General features: G+C 37.5%; 1 protein-coding gene across 1 annotated transcript in view; it reads left to right on the top strand.

Annotated features, from left to right (window-relative positions):
* ATF2 (activating transcription factor 2) overlaps positions 1-22,369 on the top strand; it is an 87,636-nt gene that overhangs the window by 12,188 nt on the left and 53,079 nt on the right. The window contains exons 3-4 of the mRNA XM_049887496.1: positions 8,347-8,421; positions 16,771-16,840. Of these exons, the coding sequence (XP_049743453.1) occupies positions 8,390-8,421; positions 16,771-16,840 (102 nt within the window). The 5' untranslated portion in view covers positions 8,347-8,389. The remainder of the gene's footprint in view (positions 1-8,346; positions 8,422-16,770; positions 16,841-22,369) is intronic.

The raw sequence follows: 22,369 nt of genomic DNA, 5'->3' as shown, positions 1-22,369 counted from the left end.
CATTTACAGTTTTGAGATGTAGCTTCTAAAAAATGAAGGGAAATGTCTATTTAATAAACATGGTCTAGCATACAAAGTCTTTCAAACCCGTGTAGTCTGGCGGTAAACTTTGTCAGCTATCAGGAGACACAAGCAAATTGGTCTATGATGGTGTACCTGAATCTGGAGGTTCAAATAAAAAGAGAAGCCATGTACAAATGCAGTTACTTTAATTTTGACAAAAATTTAAGAAGTAATTTAAATGCACATATGTATTTGAAAGGAGCCCTGGTAGCCCAGTGGCTAAGCACTTCACCAGCTACTCCGGAAGAGAAAGATGTGGCAGTCTGCTTCTGTAAAGATTTACAGCCTTGAAGACCCTATAGGGTAGTTCTGTTCTGTCCTGTAGGGTTGCTGTGAGTCAGAATTGACCCGATGGCAGTGGTTTTTTTTATGTTTGAAAAAGTGAAATTATTTTAAGCAGGAATAAGGAAGATTGGGTGGCAGCACTTGACAGTTTTTTGCTACACACTGATAACCTGCATTGAATACTTTTGAGCTACTTGATCAACTTAAGTATCAAGTCTTCTGATTTGGTTAAAAGTGTTCTCCATAAAATGTAGTTTCCATGAGGGCAGGGGCTGTATCATTGTACCCTAGAGCCTATCACAATTCCTGTCCTGTTACATGTGGTCGATAAATATTTGTTGACTGAATGAATAAGTAAATGAGAGATGTGAATTTTAGGGGAGAGGAGTAAGGAAATGGGGGGAGATCAGAGTGAGAGGTGCTAACTGTGAAAGGGATGGATGAGTGGGAAGTAAGAGCGTTCTACACTGAGGGAGGGAACTGATTAAGAGCCTGTATAACTAAAGCCCAGAGATCCAGGGGTAGCATGATACTGGGCTGGGAGGCAGGGGGCCAGTCCATGCAAGGGTATAGAGACAGTGTTAGGGATTTGAGTCTTTATCCTAAGAGCATTTTTTCATAACTGGACTTTTCTTCTCATTTTTATTGGCATTGCTTACTGTCAGACCTTCATTATCTCTCCGGAACTATTGCAATAGCAGCTTTTACTGGCTTTCCTACATGCAGTGTTACCTTTTCTCATCCATTCTCCACACTTGTTTTAATGATCTTGCAAAAAAAATGCCCTTTGATTATCTCATTTACATGCTTGAAATCTTTCCATTTCTTATAGCAGGAATAGGCAGACTTTTTCTTTAAAGGGCTAGATAGTTAATATTTTAGGCTTTGTAGATTTCACATTTGGTTTCTGTCACATATTCTCCCCCCCACCCCCGACCATATAAAAATATGAATTTCTTAGCTAAAGGCACTGTGCACAACAATTTGGCCCAGGACCATAGTTTACTAACCCCAGCCTCATAAACTCAGTGGAAGTGGTAGGGGTAGGAATCCAGACTCTCTACCGTGGTATTAAAGGCCCTATAAGATTGCTTTGCTCTCTGGCCTCACCTCTCATCACTTCAGACTTGTGTCTCAGCCATCAGAAGTTCTTAGAGGTCCCTCGACGTACTCTGCTTTATTATGCTTCTACATGCTGTTTCCTCTGCCTGAGAGCTCACCCCTGACTGGCTGGTACCTCTTCCTTTGAGAAGATTCAGCTAAGGCATTACTTCCTTGGAGTAGCCTTCCCAGGCCCTCTCTAGGGTTCATTAGGAACTTGTCTTAGTTAGACAATAGAAACTTAATCAGATAAATTCAAGTTAAAAAAAAAAAAAAAGAGTTCAGACTAAGGATACAGGAGACTTTCACGAGACCTAATCACAAGAGCATATCTGGGCATCAAAGAGACCACTTTCTGTCCTCTTGGCTGCATGATTTCTCATCTGTATTTTTCTGTGCCTGCTGCATTCTGGCTTTCACGGAATCTTTACCAGTGTAAACATGACAGAAAATGATTCTGAGAATGATTTTTAATCTGTAGTGCCCACCTCTGTGTGACTAATTCTTATTATATATTTCCTGAATAGATAATCTGATTGGCTGAGCTTGGTCAGGTGTCCACCCTGGTTCATATGAGGCAGGTATGTCAGGGTTATGGCTATATAGGATTGCCCTTTGCCAAGCTGTTGGCAAGTCATGCTCTCCTGATTGGGATATGGATGCTTAGGAGAGGTGACCAGCTCCAGTATACTGCTTCTCCCGTATGTTCCCACAGTGCTCGAGTATATCTTTATTATGATACGTGTTGTCGTTGTTAGGTGCCGTTGAGTTGGTTCTGACTCCATCGCAACCGTATGTATAACAGAAGGAAGCATTGCCCAGTCCTGCGCCATTCTCACCCTTGAGCCCATTATTGCATCCACGGTGTAGTGCCTTCCGACCGGAGGGGCTCATCTTCCAGCACTGTATCAATGTTCCGCTGCTATTCATAAGGTTTTCACTGGCTCTAATTCTTTTCAGAAGTAGACCACGGGTCCTTCTTCCAACACACAAGCCCCCACGGTAAGACAGACGGACAGACACATGGGGGATTATGGTATATAGCACTGACTTAATATTTTTGTTTTTTTTTACTTGTTAATCTTTTTTACTAGTCTGATTATGAGATCGGGGACCATATCTCTTCTCTTATTCTTAACATAGTAAACCAAAAAAACCAAACCCGTTGCTGTCAAGTCAATTCCAACTCATAGCAATCCTATACGACAGAGTAGAACTGTCCCATAAGGTTTCCAAGGAGTGGCTGGTAGATTCGAACTGCCGACCTTTTGGTTAGCAGCCATAGTTTTTAACCGCTATGCCACCAGGGCTCCTGTTAGCATGGTTGTTCTTGTTGTTGTGAGGTGCCATCGAGTCGGTTCCAACTCATAGTGACCCTATGCACAACAGAACGAAACACTGCCCGGTCCTGAGCCATCCTTACAATCGTTGTTATGCTCGAGTTAACATGGTATCGGGTATAAAATAGGTGGTTTTTTTCTGAATGAATTTCTTAAAATAAATGACTTGTGTATTGGAAATGATGTACAGGATATGTAGCATTTACTGTTACCCTTACTTTAGAAATTTACTTTGAAACTTCAGTGCATGCTTTAAAAGAGGTTATAACATTTATAGTTCTATAACCAACTAACTCGAAGGTTAGTCAAATTCGCATTTTAGAATCTAGAGCTTTTTGAAGTTGCCAGAAGTTGATTCACCCTCTTTTCCCTTTTATAAAGATTTTTTTTTTACCTATTTTCTATGAAGTGAATTGGTTTCCTTCTTACCTGTCTTTGGTAGAAATGTAAGAAAACAAATATTTTCATTAGCTGAATCATTTGAATGATAGAATTCAAAATAGTGTTGGAATATTGATACTACAGCCTAAAGGATTTCTATTTTCCTTACAGATTTGACTCACATTTCTTTCTTTCTTTTTTTTTTTTTTTTAAAGGCAGCCCTAAAACTAATAGGATAAATAATTGTCTGGTATTACCCATTGAGTCTTTATTCAGATATGGAAACTGTTCCACTAGAGTGTGCTTCTGTTTGCTTTTAACCTTGCAGTACAAAATATAGTTTTTTAATTCCTTGACATATCTCATAACTTGAAAATTATAAACCAGAAATGAGCAAAGAATTGTTAAGAGAACCAGTATATTTTGTACTGTTTTCTCATAACTCTTGCTAAAAACTGCATGATTCTAATTACATAATGGTTATATAGTGAATTATTACAGTGGATATTATTTATATACAACTTAAAGTCCTTCCATAAATTTATCCTTTTTTAGTTCAAAACCCTTAAAAGTGAGTTGGCAACATCACCCGCAAATAATTTATTTGCTATAACAAAGACATTCTCCTGCAAACCACAATATAACCATGAAAATCAGACAGTTAACACTGATATGTTGCTACCATCCAATCTGCAGGTCACATTTAAGTTTTGCAGGTTGTCCCAAGAATGTCTTTTATAGCAAAACCATCCGGTCTAGAAGTCTTGCATTGCAGTTAGTCGTCATGTCTTGTCAGTCTTCAATCTGAAACAGTTCCTCAGTCTTCTCTTAACTTCGATGGCTTTGACACTTTTCAGAATTATAGACCAGTTATTTTACAGAGTCTACCTCAATTTGGAGTTATCTGGTATTTCATACGATGGTCTGATCCTGTTGTACGATTAGATTCAGGTTATGTATCTTTGGCGTGATTACCATAGAAGTGATGCTGTGTCCTTATTGTATCCTATCAGGGGAACATGATTTTGATTTTCCTTATTATTAGTGTTGTTAACTTGGTCACTTGATTAAGGTGATATTTGCCAGTCTTTTGTACTGTAAACTTACTCTTTTGTCCTTAGTAATTAGAGTATTTTATAGGAGATACTTTGAGACTATGTAAGTATGCTGTTCCTCGTTAAACTTTCAATTTATTTATTCTTTTGCATCAATAGGGATTAATAGATTTCTTTTTTGTTGGAGTTATGATCCATTATTTTGATTCTTAAATTGCCCCAAATTTGACTACTTTCTGATCAAATCAATAAGTCAGTCCTTCCTTACTTTTCTGGCAAAAGATATTTGAGGCCTATCCTGTATCTATTCTGTCTTAGGCCTGGAATCAGCTATTACTTTATAGAGCCCTGGTTCCTTTGATGGAGAATGGTATTTAGACACCAAGATCTGGGCGGTAAGTGTGCTTATTTCTATTGGGCTATTGGTGTTCCCAGGGTCTCTCAGTGGACACAGCCAAGGAAATATATGTATATGTGTGTGTGTGTATATGCACATTAATGTCTGTATTTATATATCTGTGCATCTGTATTAAAAGCCATGAGTTCACAACAGTATCTCCAAATCTCATCGAATACTGCAGAATTCCCTCTATATATCTATATGTATATATAGTTGATAGGTAGGTTTGTATATATGTGTGCCTTTGTGTATGTATTTATCTTCTATAGTGAGAAACTTGATCCCCATCATCACTGATATATTTACTTGTTCAATCATTCCCTATGTGTGTATCCCCAGTCTCCTGTTGCCACCAGGCCATCTCCTCCCCCTAAGGTGAATATCTTCCTGACATCCTGTGCTGCACCAATGCCATCCCTATCCCTTCCCTCATGTTAATGGCTCCTCATTCTACTTGGGCTCTGACAACCCATGTCTGGCTGCCTCCCCCTCCCCACATAGATTTTTCCTCACTCTCCTCAGACTCTCATATCTCATGCTGGGTTGTCCTCCTTCCCCATTTCCCCACTCTCAAATGGACACTTTTCTTAACCTGCCCAGGCTCTGACACACTCTTCTGGGCTACCCTCCAGACAGCCTACTTGAACTGCCTCTAGTGAAGGCACCCTTATATTTGTTTTTTTCTGGAGGTTTGACTTTTATACTAATTTTCAGTTATAAGAAATGCTTTGCCACTTAATTTCTACCATTTTCTTCTAGTTATTTCTTTTAAAGTGTTTTTCTTTACTGTTGCGTTTTCTCACTGGCATTTCATGTCACGTGTGATTCCACTTGATAATTGGTCTGTCTGATAACATTACAGAAATCCCAGTTTTCAGAAGGGTCTTTCTGTACTGTTAAAAAAAAAAAAGTATATTTCTGTATAGTTGGTAGGTATGGGATAACAAAGTGTAATACTTGATATGAATAGCGCATAGCAAGGCATTAGAGCTGGTAGGCACAATATAGCAGTAGAAATAGGCAATGTTCCTGTCCCATTTTTGACCTTGAGTAAGTCATTTCACCCTCTAGGACCTCAGTCTCCTCGTTTATAGATCGAGTAGATGAAGAACACAATGAGGTACATGATTAGAAATCCATATCATAAAAGAGAACATGTAATCTGTAATAAAGAGAAAGGATTTTGGACTAACTTCATTTTTTTTTTTTAATAGTTTTTATTGTGCTTTAAGTGAAAGTTTACAAATCAGGCCAGTCTCCCACACAAAAACCCATACACACCTTGCTACACACTCCCAATTACTCTCCCCCTAATGAGACAGCCTGCTCTCTCTCTCCACTCTCTTTTTTCATCTCCTTTTTTGCCAGCTTCTAACCCCCTCCACCCTCTCATCTCCCCTCCAGGCAGGAGATGCTAACATAGTCTCAAGTGTCCACTTGATCCAAGAAGCTCACTCCTCACCAGCGTCCTTCTCCAACCCATTGTCCAGTCCAATCCATGTCTGAAGAGTTGGCTTCGGGAATGGTTCCTGTCCTGGGCCAACAGAAAGTCTGGGGGCCATGACCCCTGGGGTCCTTCCAGTCTCAGTCAGACCATTAACTCTGTTCTTATGAGAATTTGGGGTCTGCATCCCACTGCTCTCCTGCTCCCTCAGGGGTTCTCTGTTGTATTCCCCGTCAGGGCGGTCATCGGTTGTAGCCAGGCACCACCTAGTTTGTCTGGTCTCAGGATGATGTAGTCGCTGGTTCATGTGGCCCTTTCTGTCTCTTGGGCTCATAATCACCTTGTGTCCTTGGTGTTCTTTATTCGCCTTTGCGCCAGGTGGGTTGAGACCAATTGGTGCATCTTAGATGGCTGCTTGCTAGCGTTTAAGACCCCAGATGCCACTCTTCAAAGTGGGATGCAGAATGTTTTCTTAATAGATTTTATTATGCCATTGGATTTAGATGTCCCCTGAAACCATGGTCCCCAGACCCCTGCCCCTGCTACGCTGGCCTTTGAAGCATTCAGTTTATTCAGGAAACTTCTTTGCTTTTGGTTTAGTCCAATTGTGCTGACCTCCCCTATATTGTGTGCTGTCTTTCCCTTCACCTAAAGTAGTTCTTATCTACTATCTAATTAGTGAATACCCCTCTCCCACCTTCCCTCCCTCCCCCCTCTCGTAACCACAAAAGAATGTTTTCTTCTCAGTTTAAACTGTTTCTCAAGTTCTTGTAATAGTGGTCTTATACAATATTTCTCCTTTTGCAGCTGGCTAATTTCACTCAGCATAATGCCTTCTGGGTTCCTCCATGTTATGAAATGTTTCACAGACTCCTCACTGTTCTTTATCCCATGCATAGTAATCCATTGTGTGAATATATCATAATTTCTTTATCCATTCATCCATTGATGGGCACCTTGGTTGCTTCCATCTTTTTGCTATTGTGAACAGTGCTGCAATAAACATGGGTGTGCATATATCTGTTCATGTAAAGCCTCTTATTTCTCTAGGATATATTCCAAGGAGTGGGATTGCTGGATCGTATGGCAGTTCTATTTCTAACTTTTTAAGGAACCGCCAAATTGATTTCCAAAGTGATTGTACCGTTTTACATTCCCACCAGCAGTGTAGAAGTGTTCCAATCTCTCCACAGCCTCTCCAACATTTACTATTTTGTGTTTTTTGGATTAGTGCCAGCCTCGTTGGAGTCAGAGGAAATCTCACGGTAGTTTTGATCTGCATTTCTCTAATGGCTAATGATTGTGAACATTTCCTCATATATCTGTTAGCTACCTGAATGTCTTCTTTAGTGAAGTGTCTATTCATATCTTTTGCCCATCCATTTTTTAATTGGGTTATTTGTCTTTTTGCAGTTAAGTTTTCGCAGTATCATGTAGATTTTAGAGATCTGGACCAATTTCATTTTTTAAAAATTAGCAAAGGAGGCTTTTTACAGAGAACTGTAAATGACCATTACGATATTTTAAAAAGGTCAGTAGCGTAATAATAGTGACTGGGTTTGGGGATGATGCAGTGTTATAGAGTATAATTGTTTGAGTGTTTTTATTTTAGACTATTTCAAGAAGTGTTTCAAAGCTTTTTTTTTTTTTTTAATTGTACTTTAGATGAAGTTTTACAGAACAAACTAGCTTCTCATTAAACAATTAGTACACATTGTTTTGTGACATTGGTGCCAACCTGGCGACATGTCAACACTCTTCCCTTCTTGACCTTGGGTTCCCTATTACCAGCTTTCTTGTCCCCTCCTGCCTTCTCGTCCTTGCCTTTGGGTTGGTGTGCCCATTTAATGTCTTTTTGTTTTATGGGCCTGTCTGATCTTTGGCTGAAGGGTGAACCTCAGGAGTGACTTCGTTACTAAGCTTAAAAGGGTGTCTGGGGGCCATATTCTCAGGGTTTCTCCAGTCTGTTAGACCAGTAAGTCTGGTCTTTTTTTTTTTTTTCCAGATAGAAATTTATTCTGCATTTTACTCTAGCTCTGTCCAGAGCCCTCTGTTGTGATCCCTGTCAGCAGTCGGTGGTAGCCGGGTACCATCAAGTTGTGCTGGCTTCAGTCTGATGGAGGCAGTAGTACTTGTGGTCCATTAGTCACTGGACTAATCTCTTTCCTTGTGTCTTTGGTTTTCTTCTTTGCTCCAGACAGGGTGCGTCAGCAGAGTATCTTAGATGGCTGCTTCAAAACTATTTTTAACTGTGAAACCACTTTGTTTTCTTTTCAGTATCCTTGCCATGATAAAGAGGATGTGATAAGTTGTTCAACTTATGAAATTCAAGTTACGTGTGAATCCTGCCAGGTATGTATGTAATATTTGGTACTTTGAGCCATTTTTCATATTTTAAGTTATAAAAATTTTCATATGTTTCTAGATATATACTTCCCAGTTTTTTTTGTTTTTTTTTTCTTTTTTCATAAATAAGAAAACACTTAGCTGGTATGTAGTTTATCTGATGCTCCTATTATGTTTTTAAAGTATCAAGTAGAGCATCAGAATTCGCTTTACATGCCTTGAGTTATTCCTAAAATGAACTCCAAATAATACTAGTCCCATATGATCTGTGAAAAAAAGATTCAGATAGCAAATAGACTTGGCAAAAATACTATATTATAGGTGCTCTAGGTATTTCAGTTGAGCATATTAAAGGCTCTGAAAAGTCCTGCCCCTCCAAAAAAAAAAAAAAAACCCCTGTATACTCCAGCATTTCCCACATTCGCTTTTTTCTGTAATAGCTACTGTCATCCCTATAGATTATACTTTGGGAAACATTGTTCTGAAGGGTTAATAAATTAAATGTTGAAAAAGAATGTTATAGAATTACTATGTTGTTGTTGTTAGGTGCTGTCCAGTCCATTCCAACTCTTAGCGACCCTATGCACAACAGAACGAAACACTGCCCAGTCCTGGCACCATCGTCACAATCCTTGTAATGCTTGAGCCCATTGTTATACCCACTGTGCCAGTCGATCTCGTTGAAGGCCTTCCTCTTTTTCACTAACTCTGTACTTTACCAAGCATGATGTCTTTCTTCAGGGACTGGTTCCTCCTGATAACATGTCCGAAGTATGTGAGACATAGTCCCACATCCTTGCTTCCAAGGAGCATTCTGGTCATACTTCTTCCAAGACAGGTTTGTTCATTCTTTTGGCAGTCCATGGCATATTCAGCACCACAATTCAAAGGCGTCAGTTCTTCTTCAGTCTTCCTTATTCATCATCTAGCTTTCATAGGGATATGAGGTGATTGAAAACACCACAGCTTGGGTCGGGTGCACCTTAGTCTTCAAGGTGACATCTTTGCTTTTCAACACTTTAAAGAGGTCTTTTGCAGCAAATTTGCCCAATACAATGCATCTTTTGATTTCCTGACTGCTGCTTCTGTGGGTGTTGATTGTGGGTCCAAGTAAAATGAAATCCTTGACAACTGCAGTGTTTTCTCCATTTATCATAATGTTGCTTATCGGTCCAGTTGTAAGGATTTTTGTTTTATGTTGAGGTATAATCCATAATGCAGGCAGTGGTCTTTGGTCTTCATTAGTAAGTGCTTCAAGTCCTCTTCACTTTCAGCAAGGAAGGTTGTGATCATCCGCATAATGCAGGTTGTTAATGAGTCTGCCTCCAATCCTGATGTCCTGTTCTTCTTCATTTAGTCCAGCTATATGCTCAGCATACTGATTGAATAAGTATGGTGAAAGGATACAACCCTGAATCACACCTTTCCTGACGTTAAACCCGCAGTATCCCCTTGTTCTGTTCAAACGACTACCTATTGGTTCAAGTACAGGTTCCTCATGAGCACAATTAACTGTTCTTGAATTCCCATTCTTTGCAGTGTTACCCATAATTTCTTATCATCCACACGGTTGAATGCCTTCGCATAGTCAGTAATACACACGTAAACATCTTTCTGGTATTTTGTGCTTTCAGCCAGGATCTACCTGACATCAGCAGTGGTATCCATGATTCCACATCTTTTTCTGAATCTGGCTTGAATTTCTGGCAGTTCTCTGTCGATGTACTGCTGCAGCCACTTTTGAATGATCTTCAGCAAAATTTTACTTGCATGTGATATTAATGTTGCTGTTCGATAATTTCTGCATTTGGTTGGATCATCTTTCTTGGGAATAGGCATAAATATGGATCTCTTGCAGTTGGTTGGCCAGGTAGCTGTCTTCCAAATTTCTTGGCATAGACAAGTGAGCTCTTCAGCATTGTATCGATTTGTTGAAATATCTCAATTGGTATTCCATCAATTCCTGGCACCTTGTTTTTCTCCATTCTTTCAGTGCAGCTTGGACTTCTTCCTTCAGTACCATCGGTTCCTGGTCATATGCTGCATCCTGAAATGATTGAACATCGACCACTTCTTTTTGGTATAGTGATTGTATTCCTCCCATCTTCTTTTGATGCTTACTGCACTGTTTAATATTTTCCCTGTAGAATACTTCAGTATTGCAACTCGAGGCTTGAATTTTTTCTTTGATTCTCTCAGCTTGAGAAAAGCTGAGCGTGTTCTTCCCTTTTGGTTTTCTGTCTCCAGGTCTGTGCATATGTCATCATAATACTTTACTTTGTCTTCTTGAGCCACCCTTTTGAAATCTTCTGTTCAGCTCTTTTACTTCATCATTTTTTCCTTTTGATTTAGCTACTTGACAATCAAAAGCAAGTTTCAGAGTCTCTTCTGACATCCATTTTGGTCTTTTCTTTCTTTCCTGTCTTTTTAATGATCTTTTAGTTTCTTTGTGTACGATGCCCTTGATGTAATTCCACAACTCTTCTGGTCTTTGGTCATCAGTGTTCAGTGCATCAAATCTGTTTTTGAAATGGTATCTAAATTCAGGTGGGACATACTCAAGGTCATACTTTGGCTCTCATGGACTTGTTCTAATTTTCTTTAGTTTCAACTTCAACTTGCTTATGAGCAATTGATGGTCTGTTCTGCAGTTGGCCCCTGGTCTTGTTCTGACTGATGATACTGAGCTTTTCCATGGTCTCTTTCCACAGATGTAGTCAATTTCATTCCTGTGTATTCCATCTGGCGAGGTCCACATGCATGTTTGCCATTGATGTTGGTGAAAAAAGTACTCGCGATGAAGAAGTCATTGGTCTTGCAAAATTCTATCATGCGATCTCCCAGCATTCCTATCACCAAGGCCTTATTTTCCAACTACCGATCCCCCTTCTTTGTTTCCAACTTTTGTGTTGCCATCACCAGTAATGATCAATGCATCCTGACTGCATGTTCCATCAGACTGCAGAAGTTGGTAAAAAGCTTCAATTTCTTAATCTTTGGCCTTAGTGGTTGGTGCATAAATTTGAATAATAGTCATATGAACTGGTCTCCCTTGTAGGTGTATAGATCTTATCCTATCACTGACAGTGTTGTGCTTCAGGATAGATCTTGAAATGTTCTTTTTGATGATGAATGCAATACCATTCCTCTTCAAGTCGTCATTCCCAGCATAGAAGACCGTGTAATTTTCCCGTTTAAAATGGCCAGTACCAGTCCATTTCAGCTCACTAATGCCTAGGATATAGATGCTTATGCATTCCATTTCATTTTTGATGATTGCTAATTTTCCTAGATTCATACTTCATACATTCCACGTTCCTATTATTAATGGATGTTTGCATCTGTTTCTTCTCATTTTAAGTCGTGCCACATCAGCAAATGAAGGTCCTGAAAGCTTGACTGCATCCACATCATTAAGGTTGCCTCCAGTTTGAGGAGGCGGCTCTTCTGCAGTCGTATGATGAGTGCCTTCCAACCTAAGGGGCTCATCTTCCAGCATTGTATCAGCCAGTGTTTCACCGCTATTCAAAAGGTTTTCACTGGCTAATGCTTTTCAGAAGTAGACTGCGGGGTCCTTCTTCCTAGTCTGTCTTAGTCTGGAAGCTCAGCTGAAACCTGTCCGCCATGGGTGACCCTGCTGGCATTTGAATACCGGTGGCATAGCTTCCAGCATCACAGCAACATGCAAGTCCTCACAGTGCGACAAACTGACAGATACGTGGGGGATAGAATTATTATTAGTTGTCCTAAATACAGTAGCTATATATAATTTCTAGAAATTATAAAATCTTATAAAAACCTATAAGTTGATGGAAAAAATAATTGGGAACTTTAAGTCAGAATAAAAAAATGGGAAAAAAATATTGACTCAAAAATGTGTTTTTGTAGTTGGTTTTTTTTTTTTTTTTTTGACCAAAAAGGCCCTCATATTGCATTTTGTTAATGTACTTCTTAATCTTTTAAAATCTAAAACACTTCCCCATATTTCCTTTTTTTTTTTTTTTTACCCTATGACGTTTATTTGTTGAAAAGACCAGGTCATTTCTTCTGTAGAATTTTGTACATTATTGTATTTTAGCTGATTGCATCCTGGTGGTGATCTTTGATATGTTTCTCTATTTCCTGTATTTTGTTTTTCATTGAATTTATAGAGTCTTGATTAGTTGCAGGTTTGACTTTTTTTTTTGGTAAGAATTGTTCATGCTCTGTAATTTCTGTTGCATTATATCGGGAGGCACATAATGTGTGTTTGTCCCACTTTGAGTAAGCTATCTTAAACCAGACCTGTGAGTTCAGGTATTGTCAGTGTGACCCAACTATTATGAAATTCCCCATCACGTTTTCTCCTAATGGTTTTACCAGACATTAATGATAATTGCCTAGATCAGTTATTACATTGGGAGTTAAAGTGGTAATTTTCTAGTTGTTTCATTCTTTCTGCACTTATTAGTTGAAATTCTTTTCTAAAGAGCTTTTCCTTCATTAACTCTTTGGTTACCTAAAATACAATTTATGTAGAAAAGGCAGGATAAATGCTGATATTTTACTGTCTTGTTTTGTGTTCTTACCAATTTTCTGATAAGGGTAGGGTTTTTAACTGTTGGGTTGCATGACTTGCTTATCTGTCAAAGATGTCCGTATCTGTATGCCGTATGCCACACTTTCTTTGAATCTCTTAGTCCACTTCTATCTAGAGTCCCATGAGGTTCAGTCATTTTTAGATATACATATTCTTTCTTTCTTTTGCTTTTCTGTAGTATATGCCCTCATATCAGAAACCCTCTCTAAGGTTTCCTGGAACACTGGATTTGGGTGAAGATACGTGCACAATTTTTATCTTAGTATTTGGTTAGATACGTTATTTTGTTTTCACTGTTTCACATTTTATTGAGGTATAATTTACGTAGAATAAAATGCACCAAAACTAAACCCAATGCTGTCAAGTTGATTCCGATTCATAGCGACCCTATAAGACAGTATAACTGCCCCATAGGATTTCCAAGGCTGTAAATCTTTATGGAATGACTGCCACCTCTTTCTCCCTCCGAGTGGCTGGTGGGTTCAAATTGCCAACCTTTTGGTTAGCACCCAAGTGCTAACCAAGTGCTAACCACTCTGCCACCAGGGCTGCTTGAATAAAATGCACAGTGTAAACTCTAGTTTATCAGTTTTTTCTTCTATGCACATTACCTTATATATCCTATTTAAGAAACTTTTGTATATCCCAAAGTCATGAAGATTGTCCCTATTTTTTCTTCTAGAAACTTTATCATTTTGCCTTTCATATTTAGGTCAGTGACCCACTGTAACTTAATTTTTGATATATTGTGAGATAGGTCAAAGTTCATTTTTATCTTTATGGATATTTGACATAGCATTAAAGACTCTGAAAAGTCCTGCGGAAAAAAAAAATGAAGCCCACATATTCCAGCATTTCCCAAATTTGGGACTGACATTTTCACCCAGTTGAAATAATACTAGCTATTTACCATTTGAAGCTGTAATTATTGAACAGTACCCATTTTGACCTCTAAAGACTTTGTGCAGGTATAACTTTTATCACTAAAGGGAAGATCTTTTCAGAACTAGAGGGAAAATAATTTAATAGTACTGGTACCATTTGAAGTTATGTTTGGGGTTTTGGAGAACAGCCCTGGTGGTGCAATGGTTAAAGCACTCAGCTTTTAACTGAAAGGTCAGCAGTTTGAACCCATCAGAGGCTCTGCAGGAGAAAGATGTGGCATTCTGCTTCCGTAAAGATTTAAAGCCTTGGAAACTCTGTGGGGCAGTTCTACTCTGTCCTGTACAGTCGCTAGGAGTTGGAATCAACCTGATGGCAGTGAGTTTGGTTTGGTTGGGGATTTGGAAATCATAAATACTGAGTTACATTGTGTTTTTTAAGGTTTGTTTTTCAGGGCATAATAGAGAAAACCTTACAGTTTTGGGAAAGTAAGTCATATTCTCTGGGATGATTCTGTATAGCTAAGTATTCTGAGACAAAGTAGAATTATTCTAAATTCATGCAGGTGAATATTTGGTAAGTAAGGAAACCTATAGTAGAAATACCTCCTTATACCAGTTTCTCCAAGTGCCATCCTGGCACCACCAGAGCAATATTAAATTGCCTGTAGCCTATGTGATATAATAATGGATGAAGCAATCAAAAATTTTATTTACACGTTTATCAAATTTGATATATAAGGTTAATTATGACTTCCTGAAAATCCTTTTATATTCTTAATGATCATTGCGTGCATGCTTAAAACATAAAGTAGTGACTGCTATGAACCAGCATGCATTCCTTAAATATAAGGCATAGATCAAACCTTCGACAAAGGCTTTGGTAGGTTAGGAGAGAACAGCGTAAAATACTAACAAGAGCTTTGAACTTGGACCCAGAAGATTAAGGTTCTGGTCCCGACCATATCACTAACAAATGATGTGACTTGGGCTGCAGTTTTCTCTAGTAAATTGAGGATGGACTAGATTTGAGAGTGATTTTTTTTTTTCTAGGCGGTAAGCAAGCAGTATAAATAGAAGTAATTACAATTAGGAAAAATGTTACGAAAGTAACAAACAGAATTCTGAGATAGAGTTAATGGAAGCAGGGTGTATTTAGGATCATAAGGCAAGGGCTCTTGAGTGGTATCTCTCAAACTTACATGTAAAAGATGGGTAGAATTTGGAAAAGGAGGGCTGTACGACATGGAGGGAAGAGTGAGAACAAAAGCACAGAGCCAAGGAAGCATGAAACATGAGCACAGTCGTTTTAGTTGACTGGAGTGTGTGTGAGACTTTTGAAAAGGGTAAGTTAGAAAGATGGGTAAATAAAAGGCTTTAAATACTGGAGTATGAGTTTAGGTTGTGCTCTTAACACAGTAGGAACCTATTAAAAGTTTTTGGCGGTTGAGTGTCATATTAAAAGCTGTATTTAAGAAGGCTGACATAGTGGCACTATATGGGACTGTATTTCATTTAGGAAGGCTTTGATATGATTTTGTGATTGAACAAACAGTAGATTAAACAAGTAGGTTTGTATTTCAAAAAACCCAGGAGCAGACTGTTGATTGCAAATGTTTCTGATTCTGTTTATGATTCTGTTGGCCTTCCCTCGTGCTTGTCAACTTGTGACGAGATGGGCTGGCTACCTTAGCTCCAGTCAACTTACCAACATTTAAAGCAGGAAAAAGGGGTGAATAGTACCAGCTTCATCTTTCTTTCTGTCTAATAAAGCAGAAGTTTTCCCAGAAACCCCACAGCATACTTCTGCTTGTCTTGTTGGCCAGAACTCTATCACATGGGCTACCCTCAGCTGTAAGATGGGAAAAGCAAGTGTCTTTGCCTAAGACTGGACACATCGCTCCTGTGAATAAAATTGAGGATCTGTTACCAGGGAGAAGGTAGGAATGAATATCAGGGAGACAATTTATGTGTTTACCATAGACAGATTGAACAATGAAGGAATTAATTAGAGGGGAGAGACAGGAGGAAGAGAAACCAGAAAAGAACTTATTAAAATAGTCTAGCTGAGAAAATTGATAATGAGGACTTGAATTAATGAAGCAGTGGGTGGTATCCAGGAGAAGTCAGTTGGTTGCAATATTGCAGAGGCAGTCATTTGCTTTAGATTGCCTGTTTCAGCAAGTAATTGGAAACCTAGGATTTGGGGAGAGATCAGAGTTAGAGATATAGATTTTGTTTTGTTAATACTGTCATATCTCCTCTACCCTGATGATGGATTCCCTGAGACTGGAATCTGTTTCTCTTGTATTTTTACATTTCCCTTTGAAAGTCTTCCATAGGACTTCACCCATAGGGAAAAGGAGTAAGTTTGAGAAGGTATTTAAGAGTTTGTTTTTAGATATGCGTTTTTTTTTTTTTTTTTGGTGGTATATCCAGATAGAAATGTTTAACCAGTCAGTAAGAATATTGGACTAGAATTTAAGACAGTGATTAGGACTGGAAATAGAAATTTTACTACCATATTTCCATAGCTCTTTGGTATGATCCTTGATAGACTGCATAGTATTTGCTTATTTAATATTTTTGAATGAATATAATTTGTTCACTGTAAGTACTTTTATTCTGTTGAGCAAGAAAGGTTTAGCCTGATAGAGTTTCTAATCTTTGTTCTGTAGTGCAAAATCTATGTTACGTGTATTTCTTCACTCTCTAAGAGAATGAAAGATACAGCTAAAATGTTAGTAAATGTGGGTTTTTGTTTAGTTTTTACATTCAAATACAAAAGGTGATGAGCTGGTGAATATCAAATCATGAGATTTACATTTTAAATTATCCTTTTTTAAAAAATACGTTCTGTAAAATGTTTAGCTGTCTTTTACTATTGCATTATAGGCAATACAAGGACCTGTGGAATATGAGTGATGACAAACCCTTTCTATGCACTGCCCCTGGATGTGGCCAGGTATATATAAATTACTTTGTATAATTTTGTGTATTTTCACATTTATTAAAACACCGGTGACAGAATATGTTCTCATTAAATGATTTCTCTTGAGCTCTTTTGTAAAATTTTGGAGTTAGGATGAATATAACCTAGAGAAGTTTTGGGAAGAAATTCTTCTTTTTCCTCAATAGCATACCTGAGTTTAAGAAAAGATAATCTAATATGGGGGGAAAAAATCATGTAATAGAAAGGTGGAAGCCCTAGATAGAAATCTAGGGCTTAAAACTGTACTGATTTAGCCATTGTTGGTTGAAAATCATTGATAAACTGCTTAATTGGAAGTAAAATATATATTATCTTATATGAAAATTGCTTTAATTTACTGAACTTAAGAAATTAACTGATATTTACCTCTGGAAATATCACTGATGTATTAATGTTTTTAAATCTAACATCTTTAATACAGAGCATGCTTAGAAGCAGTTTCAAAAAATAATATTTTGGTGTTTGTTAACTGACCATTAAATTATTAATCTATTGCTATTGTAATTATTCTACCTCTTAAAATAACTGTAGACACTAAGAAAGAATGAGAAAATATATTTAAGGTATAGTGAAATGACAGAGTACTTAAATATACAGAATATAAGTCATAAGCATTAAAATGTTTATTTTTTGTTGATATTTTAAATTGAGGTTAATTGATGAACAGTAAATTGTAGATGTTTATAGTGCGTAATTTCACAAGTTTTGATACATGTATATATCTGTAAAACCATCACTACAATCAAGATACTGAATATATACGTAACCCCAAAATTTCCTCATGTCTATTTGTAATCCCTTCCTTCTAGCCTGACTTGTCCCCTTCCCCAGGCAACCACTGATCTGCCTTCTATCACTGTAGATCAGTTTGCATTTAATAGAAATAGAATCATGCAGTATGTACTTTTGTCTGGCTGCTTCACTCCACATAGAGATTTCTCCATACTTTTTTATGATCAATAGTTAATTCCTTTTCATTGCTATGTAGTATTCCATTATTTCACTATTTGTTTATGTATTTGTTTTTGAACATTCGTGTGCGAGTCTTTTACGGACACTTATTTTCTCTTGGGTAAATATGAACAGGTGTGATGGCTGGGTCATATAATAGATTTATGTTTAACTTAGGAAATTGCCAATCTATTTTCCAAAGTGGATGTGCCATTTTACATTCTCACCCACAATGTATGAGAGGTCCTGTTGTGCCGTATCCTTGCCAACATTGGTGTTTTTTAAATTTTAGCCATTTTCATGTGTATGTGCTGGTATCTCGTTGTGGTTTTAGTCTTTATTCCCTTAATGACTAATGAGAAGATAAGCACTTTTCTATGTACTTATTGGCCATTTGTATACACCTTCTTTTGTGAGGTGCCTTTTCAAATCTTTTACTCATTTTTAAAAATTGGGTTGTCTAATAATTATTGCATTGTAGAAGTTCCTTTTATTTCCTGGATACCAGTCCTTCGTCAAATATGTTTGTTTCAGTCTGTGGTTGGCATCTTAATTTTCATAATGCATTAGGATGAGCAGATGTTTTTAATTTTAATGAAGTCTTATGTATTTCATTTTTATGGTCGTTGCTTTCTCTGACTTATCTAAGAAACTTGCCTACCACTAAGTCACAAAAATATCCTACTTTGTTTTCCTCTAAAAGCTTAATAGTTTAGAGCTCTCCTCTATCTTGAATTAATTTTTGTGTATGGTATGACATAGGGTGAAGCTCACTTTTTCCATAGGCTTTTCCAGATACATCACCATCATTTGTTGAAAAGGCTTTTCTTTCTCCATTAGATTGGCTTGACTTCTTTACTGAAAATCAGATAATTGTATGCATGTCAGTCTATTTCTGCACTTTCTATTCTGTTCCATTCATTGATCTGTCAACTTTTATTGCCAGCACCGCAGTGACTTGATTACTGTAGCATTACAGTAAGCCTTCCAGTCTGGTAGGCTAAGTTCTCCAATTAGTTCTCCCTTTCACAAGATTGATTTGGGTAGTCTAGATTCTTTCTATTTCCATAGAATTTCTAGAATGAGTTTTTCAAGTTCTGCCCCCCAAAAGTGCTTTCTGGGCTTACAAATGGGATTGTGTTGAATCTGTAGATAAATTTGGGGTTAATTGACATCTTAAGACTATTGAGTGTTATTACAAATCATGAACATAGTCTCTCCTGTAATATCTTTCAGCAGTGTTTTGTGATTTGCAGTGTAGAGTTAGTATGTGTTTTTGTTGTTTATTCATAAATATTTTGTCTTTTGATGCTATTGTAAATGGAATTGTTTTTGAAATGTAATTTTTAAAAAATATTCTTTTTTATTGTACTTTAGATCTCAAATTTTACACAGCAAATTAGTTTCTCGTTAAACAGTTAATACACACATTGTTTGTGACATTCGTTGCCAACCCCATTATGTGTCAGCACTCTCCCTTTCTCCACCCCAGGTTTCCTGTTTCCATTTGTACAGTTTTCCTGTACTTCCTACCTTCCCGTCTTTGCTTTTGGGCTGGTGTGCCCATTAGTCTTGTATACATGATTGAACTATGAAGCATGTCCCTCATGTGTGTTATCGTTGGCCTTATAGACCTGTCTAACCTTTGGCTGAAGGGTGAACCTCAGAAGTGACTTCAGCACTGAGTTAAAAGGGCATTGAGGAGCCATACTCTTGGAGCTTCTCCAGTCTCTGTCAGACCAGCAAGCTTGATTTTTTGTGTGTGTGAATTGAATTTTGTTTTGCATTTTCCTCCTGCTCTGTCCGGGACCCTCTATTGTGATCCCTGCCAGAGCAGTCAAACCATGTAGTTGTTCTGGGCTCAGTTTGGTGAGGTTGTGGTAGTTGTGGTTTGTTAGTCCTTTGGACTAATCTTTCCCATGTGTCTTTGGTCTTCTTTGCCCAGCTGGGATGGGACCAGTGGATGTATCTGAGATTGAAATGTAATTTTTGCATTGTTTGCTGCTAGTATATAAAGAGTTGGTTTTTTATATATAAACCCCGTATCCTGCAACCTCGCTCAATGATTTTGATAAATCTTATGCCTGTATCACCCTGGTTGAAAGTTATTAATTCTGCATATTTTTTCTTTTAAATGAAGATTAGAATTTTATTTATTTATTTATTTTTGAATTTTTATCTCCTTAATTAGTTTTACATAGGTCCAGGCAATGCTTTTCAAACAGCAGTTCGTGGCATAACTATTAATGAGTTGTGAATCAATTTAGTGGGTACCAACTAGCATTTTTTAAAGTGAAATAAAAGAGTATGAGAGAATATTATACATAACAAGTGTAAATACTGTTTTGTGAAATGTGTTTTAATTATATGTTTGTATGTGTGTATATGGTATAATCATGTTGACACAAGTATCAGTGGGTGGCTTTAAAGAACAAATTTATCTTTCAATTCAAGTGGGATGTCTGAATTCAAGGCATGGCTCTAGCGGGAGGTCCTTTTTTGTGTGTTTCAGTTTCTGCTGTTGTTGTTTGTGGATATAGTTGAGTCAGTTCTGACTAATAGCAACCCTATAAGACAGACTAGAACTGCCCCATAGTGTTTCCAAGACTGTAATGTTTATGGTAGCAGATTGTCAGGTCTTTTCTCCAGCGGAGCAACTGGTGGGTTCAAACTGCTGACCTCTTCAGTTTCTAGAAGCCTGCAGTCCTTGGAGTTTCTGGGCTTGTAGATGAATCTGCTGTGTGTATCTGCCTTCATATGGCGTCTTCCCCCCATTTGTGTCTCAGTGTGTATGGTCTTCTTTTATAACTGAAGTGATTAGGTTTAGCATCGATATGGTCTATATCAGTATGGTCTCATTAACATAAGAAACCCCTCTATTTCCAGTGTCAGTTTACAGGTACAGGGGTTAGGATTTCAACACATATTTTTGAGGAACATAATTCAGTCCATAACACGTGTTATATATATGTTTCCTATGGTTCATTGTGAAAGAACATTTGAAAAACACAGCTTTATAGAATAATTTCAGGTTTATGTGCTGTGCAAATCTCCAGCTGTGTCTTTGAAGACTTATTACATAAAAGGGGTCCACCCTTGAGTAGCCTATTCTTTATTTAAAGAGAATGTTACTGCAACACATTTATGAGGCTAAGATTTTTTTTTAATTTTCTTAATGGAAAATATCAAACCATACAAAGAACAGAGAGAGAAGTATAATAAACCTGTATATGTCCATCACTCAGCTTCAATAATTATCAGTATTTTATCAGTCTTGTTTTACTCATCTCTCCACATTTTGGGGGAGAATTTTACAAAGGAGATAAAGATTAATTTTCTATTCAGTCTAAAGTTTTAACGAAGGGGTGTGAGTGTGTGCGCGCATGTGTTAATAACTTCCTTCTGTTGAATAGAGTCCTTCAACTAGTAGGGAAAAAAAGATACATTGCTGTAGAGTCCATCCCTACTCAATAGTGAGCCTATGGGACAGAGCAGAACTGCTGCATAGGGTTTCCAAGAAGCACCTGGTAGATTCGAACTGCCAGCCTTTTGCTTAGCAGCCAATCTCATAATCACCACGCCGCCAGAGCTCCACTAAACTAGTGAAAAAAGTAGTAAACTGCGCTATTGGCCAGTGCCTTTAACTGTGCCTCTTTATCTGTTAAATAAATAGTAATCTATATATATTTTTTATATATTGTAGATACGAATACAAAATGATTATTTCTTAGGAAGTTAATTCTGGCGAGAGTGGTCAGGCCTTGGAAACACAGATTTCCAAGATAACAGAGCTTGAATAATGTATAATAGAAGCAGCTGATTCACATCCCTCCCATCTGTCAGGTTACCCTTCCTTTTTAAGCGAGATGATTATTTATCCTAATTTTAAATAACACTGGGGACCTATCCAGAAAATCTTTCTTGACTGCCTTTCCCTTTATTTATTTAGCTGTATACTCAAGGTCTTGTTAACAGAATACATATGTTTTTGTGCACACCTACGGCATTTTGAATTGGAGTATTTTTTAGAATAAATATTTTAATTTGGCTGATAAAGCATTTCAAATAGACCCTAACCCAGTGCCGTTCAGAAGTTTTTATCTTAGCATGTAATAGCAGCTTTGTAAATATTTGTTGAAGAAAGTGTGCATTTCATATATGTATACCTTTTCCTTTTGACTACCTTTTGGAAGATGGCCTTTTGACAGTGTCTTTTAAGATTCTTGTTAAAAGTAAATAAATTTTCTTAGATGATAGCCAAGGTCAAATTTGCCTATATCAAATGTTAGTTTTGCTGTGATTTTTCCTTCACATTGGGAATTGCTGCTATTCATGTGTGTAAATAATACCATTGTGTGGTCAGTAATCCCTTTAGAAATGCATTTAGAGAAATTTCATCTGTGAGTCCTACGTGAGACTCGTTTGTATATTCCTTGCATTACCTCTTTTAATATCCGTATGCTCCTGAATATATTTTATGGTCCTAACTGCTCCTTTTCATCTAAAATTGCGCTTCATGCCGTTTTTGCATGTGTTGTACAGTAGAACACA

The sequence above is a fragment of the Elephas maximus genome, chromosome 6 (genome assembly GCF_024166365.1).
Source record: "Elephas maximus indicus isolate mEleMax1 chromosome 6, mEleMax1 primary haplotype, whole genome shotgun sequence".
Classification (NCBI taxonomy): domain Eukaryota; kingdom Metazoa; phylum Chordata; class Mammalia; order Proboscidea; family Elephantidae; genus Elephas; species Elephas maximus.
Note: the sequence above shows the minus strand (reverse complement) of the source record. Positions and strands in the feature narration are given on the sequence as shown.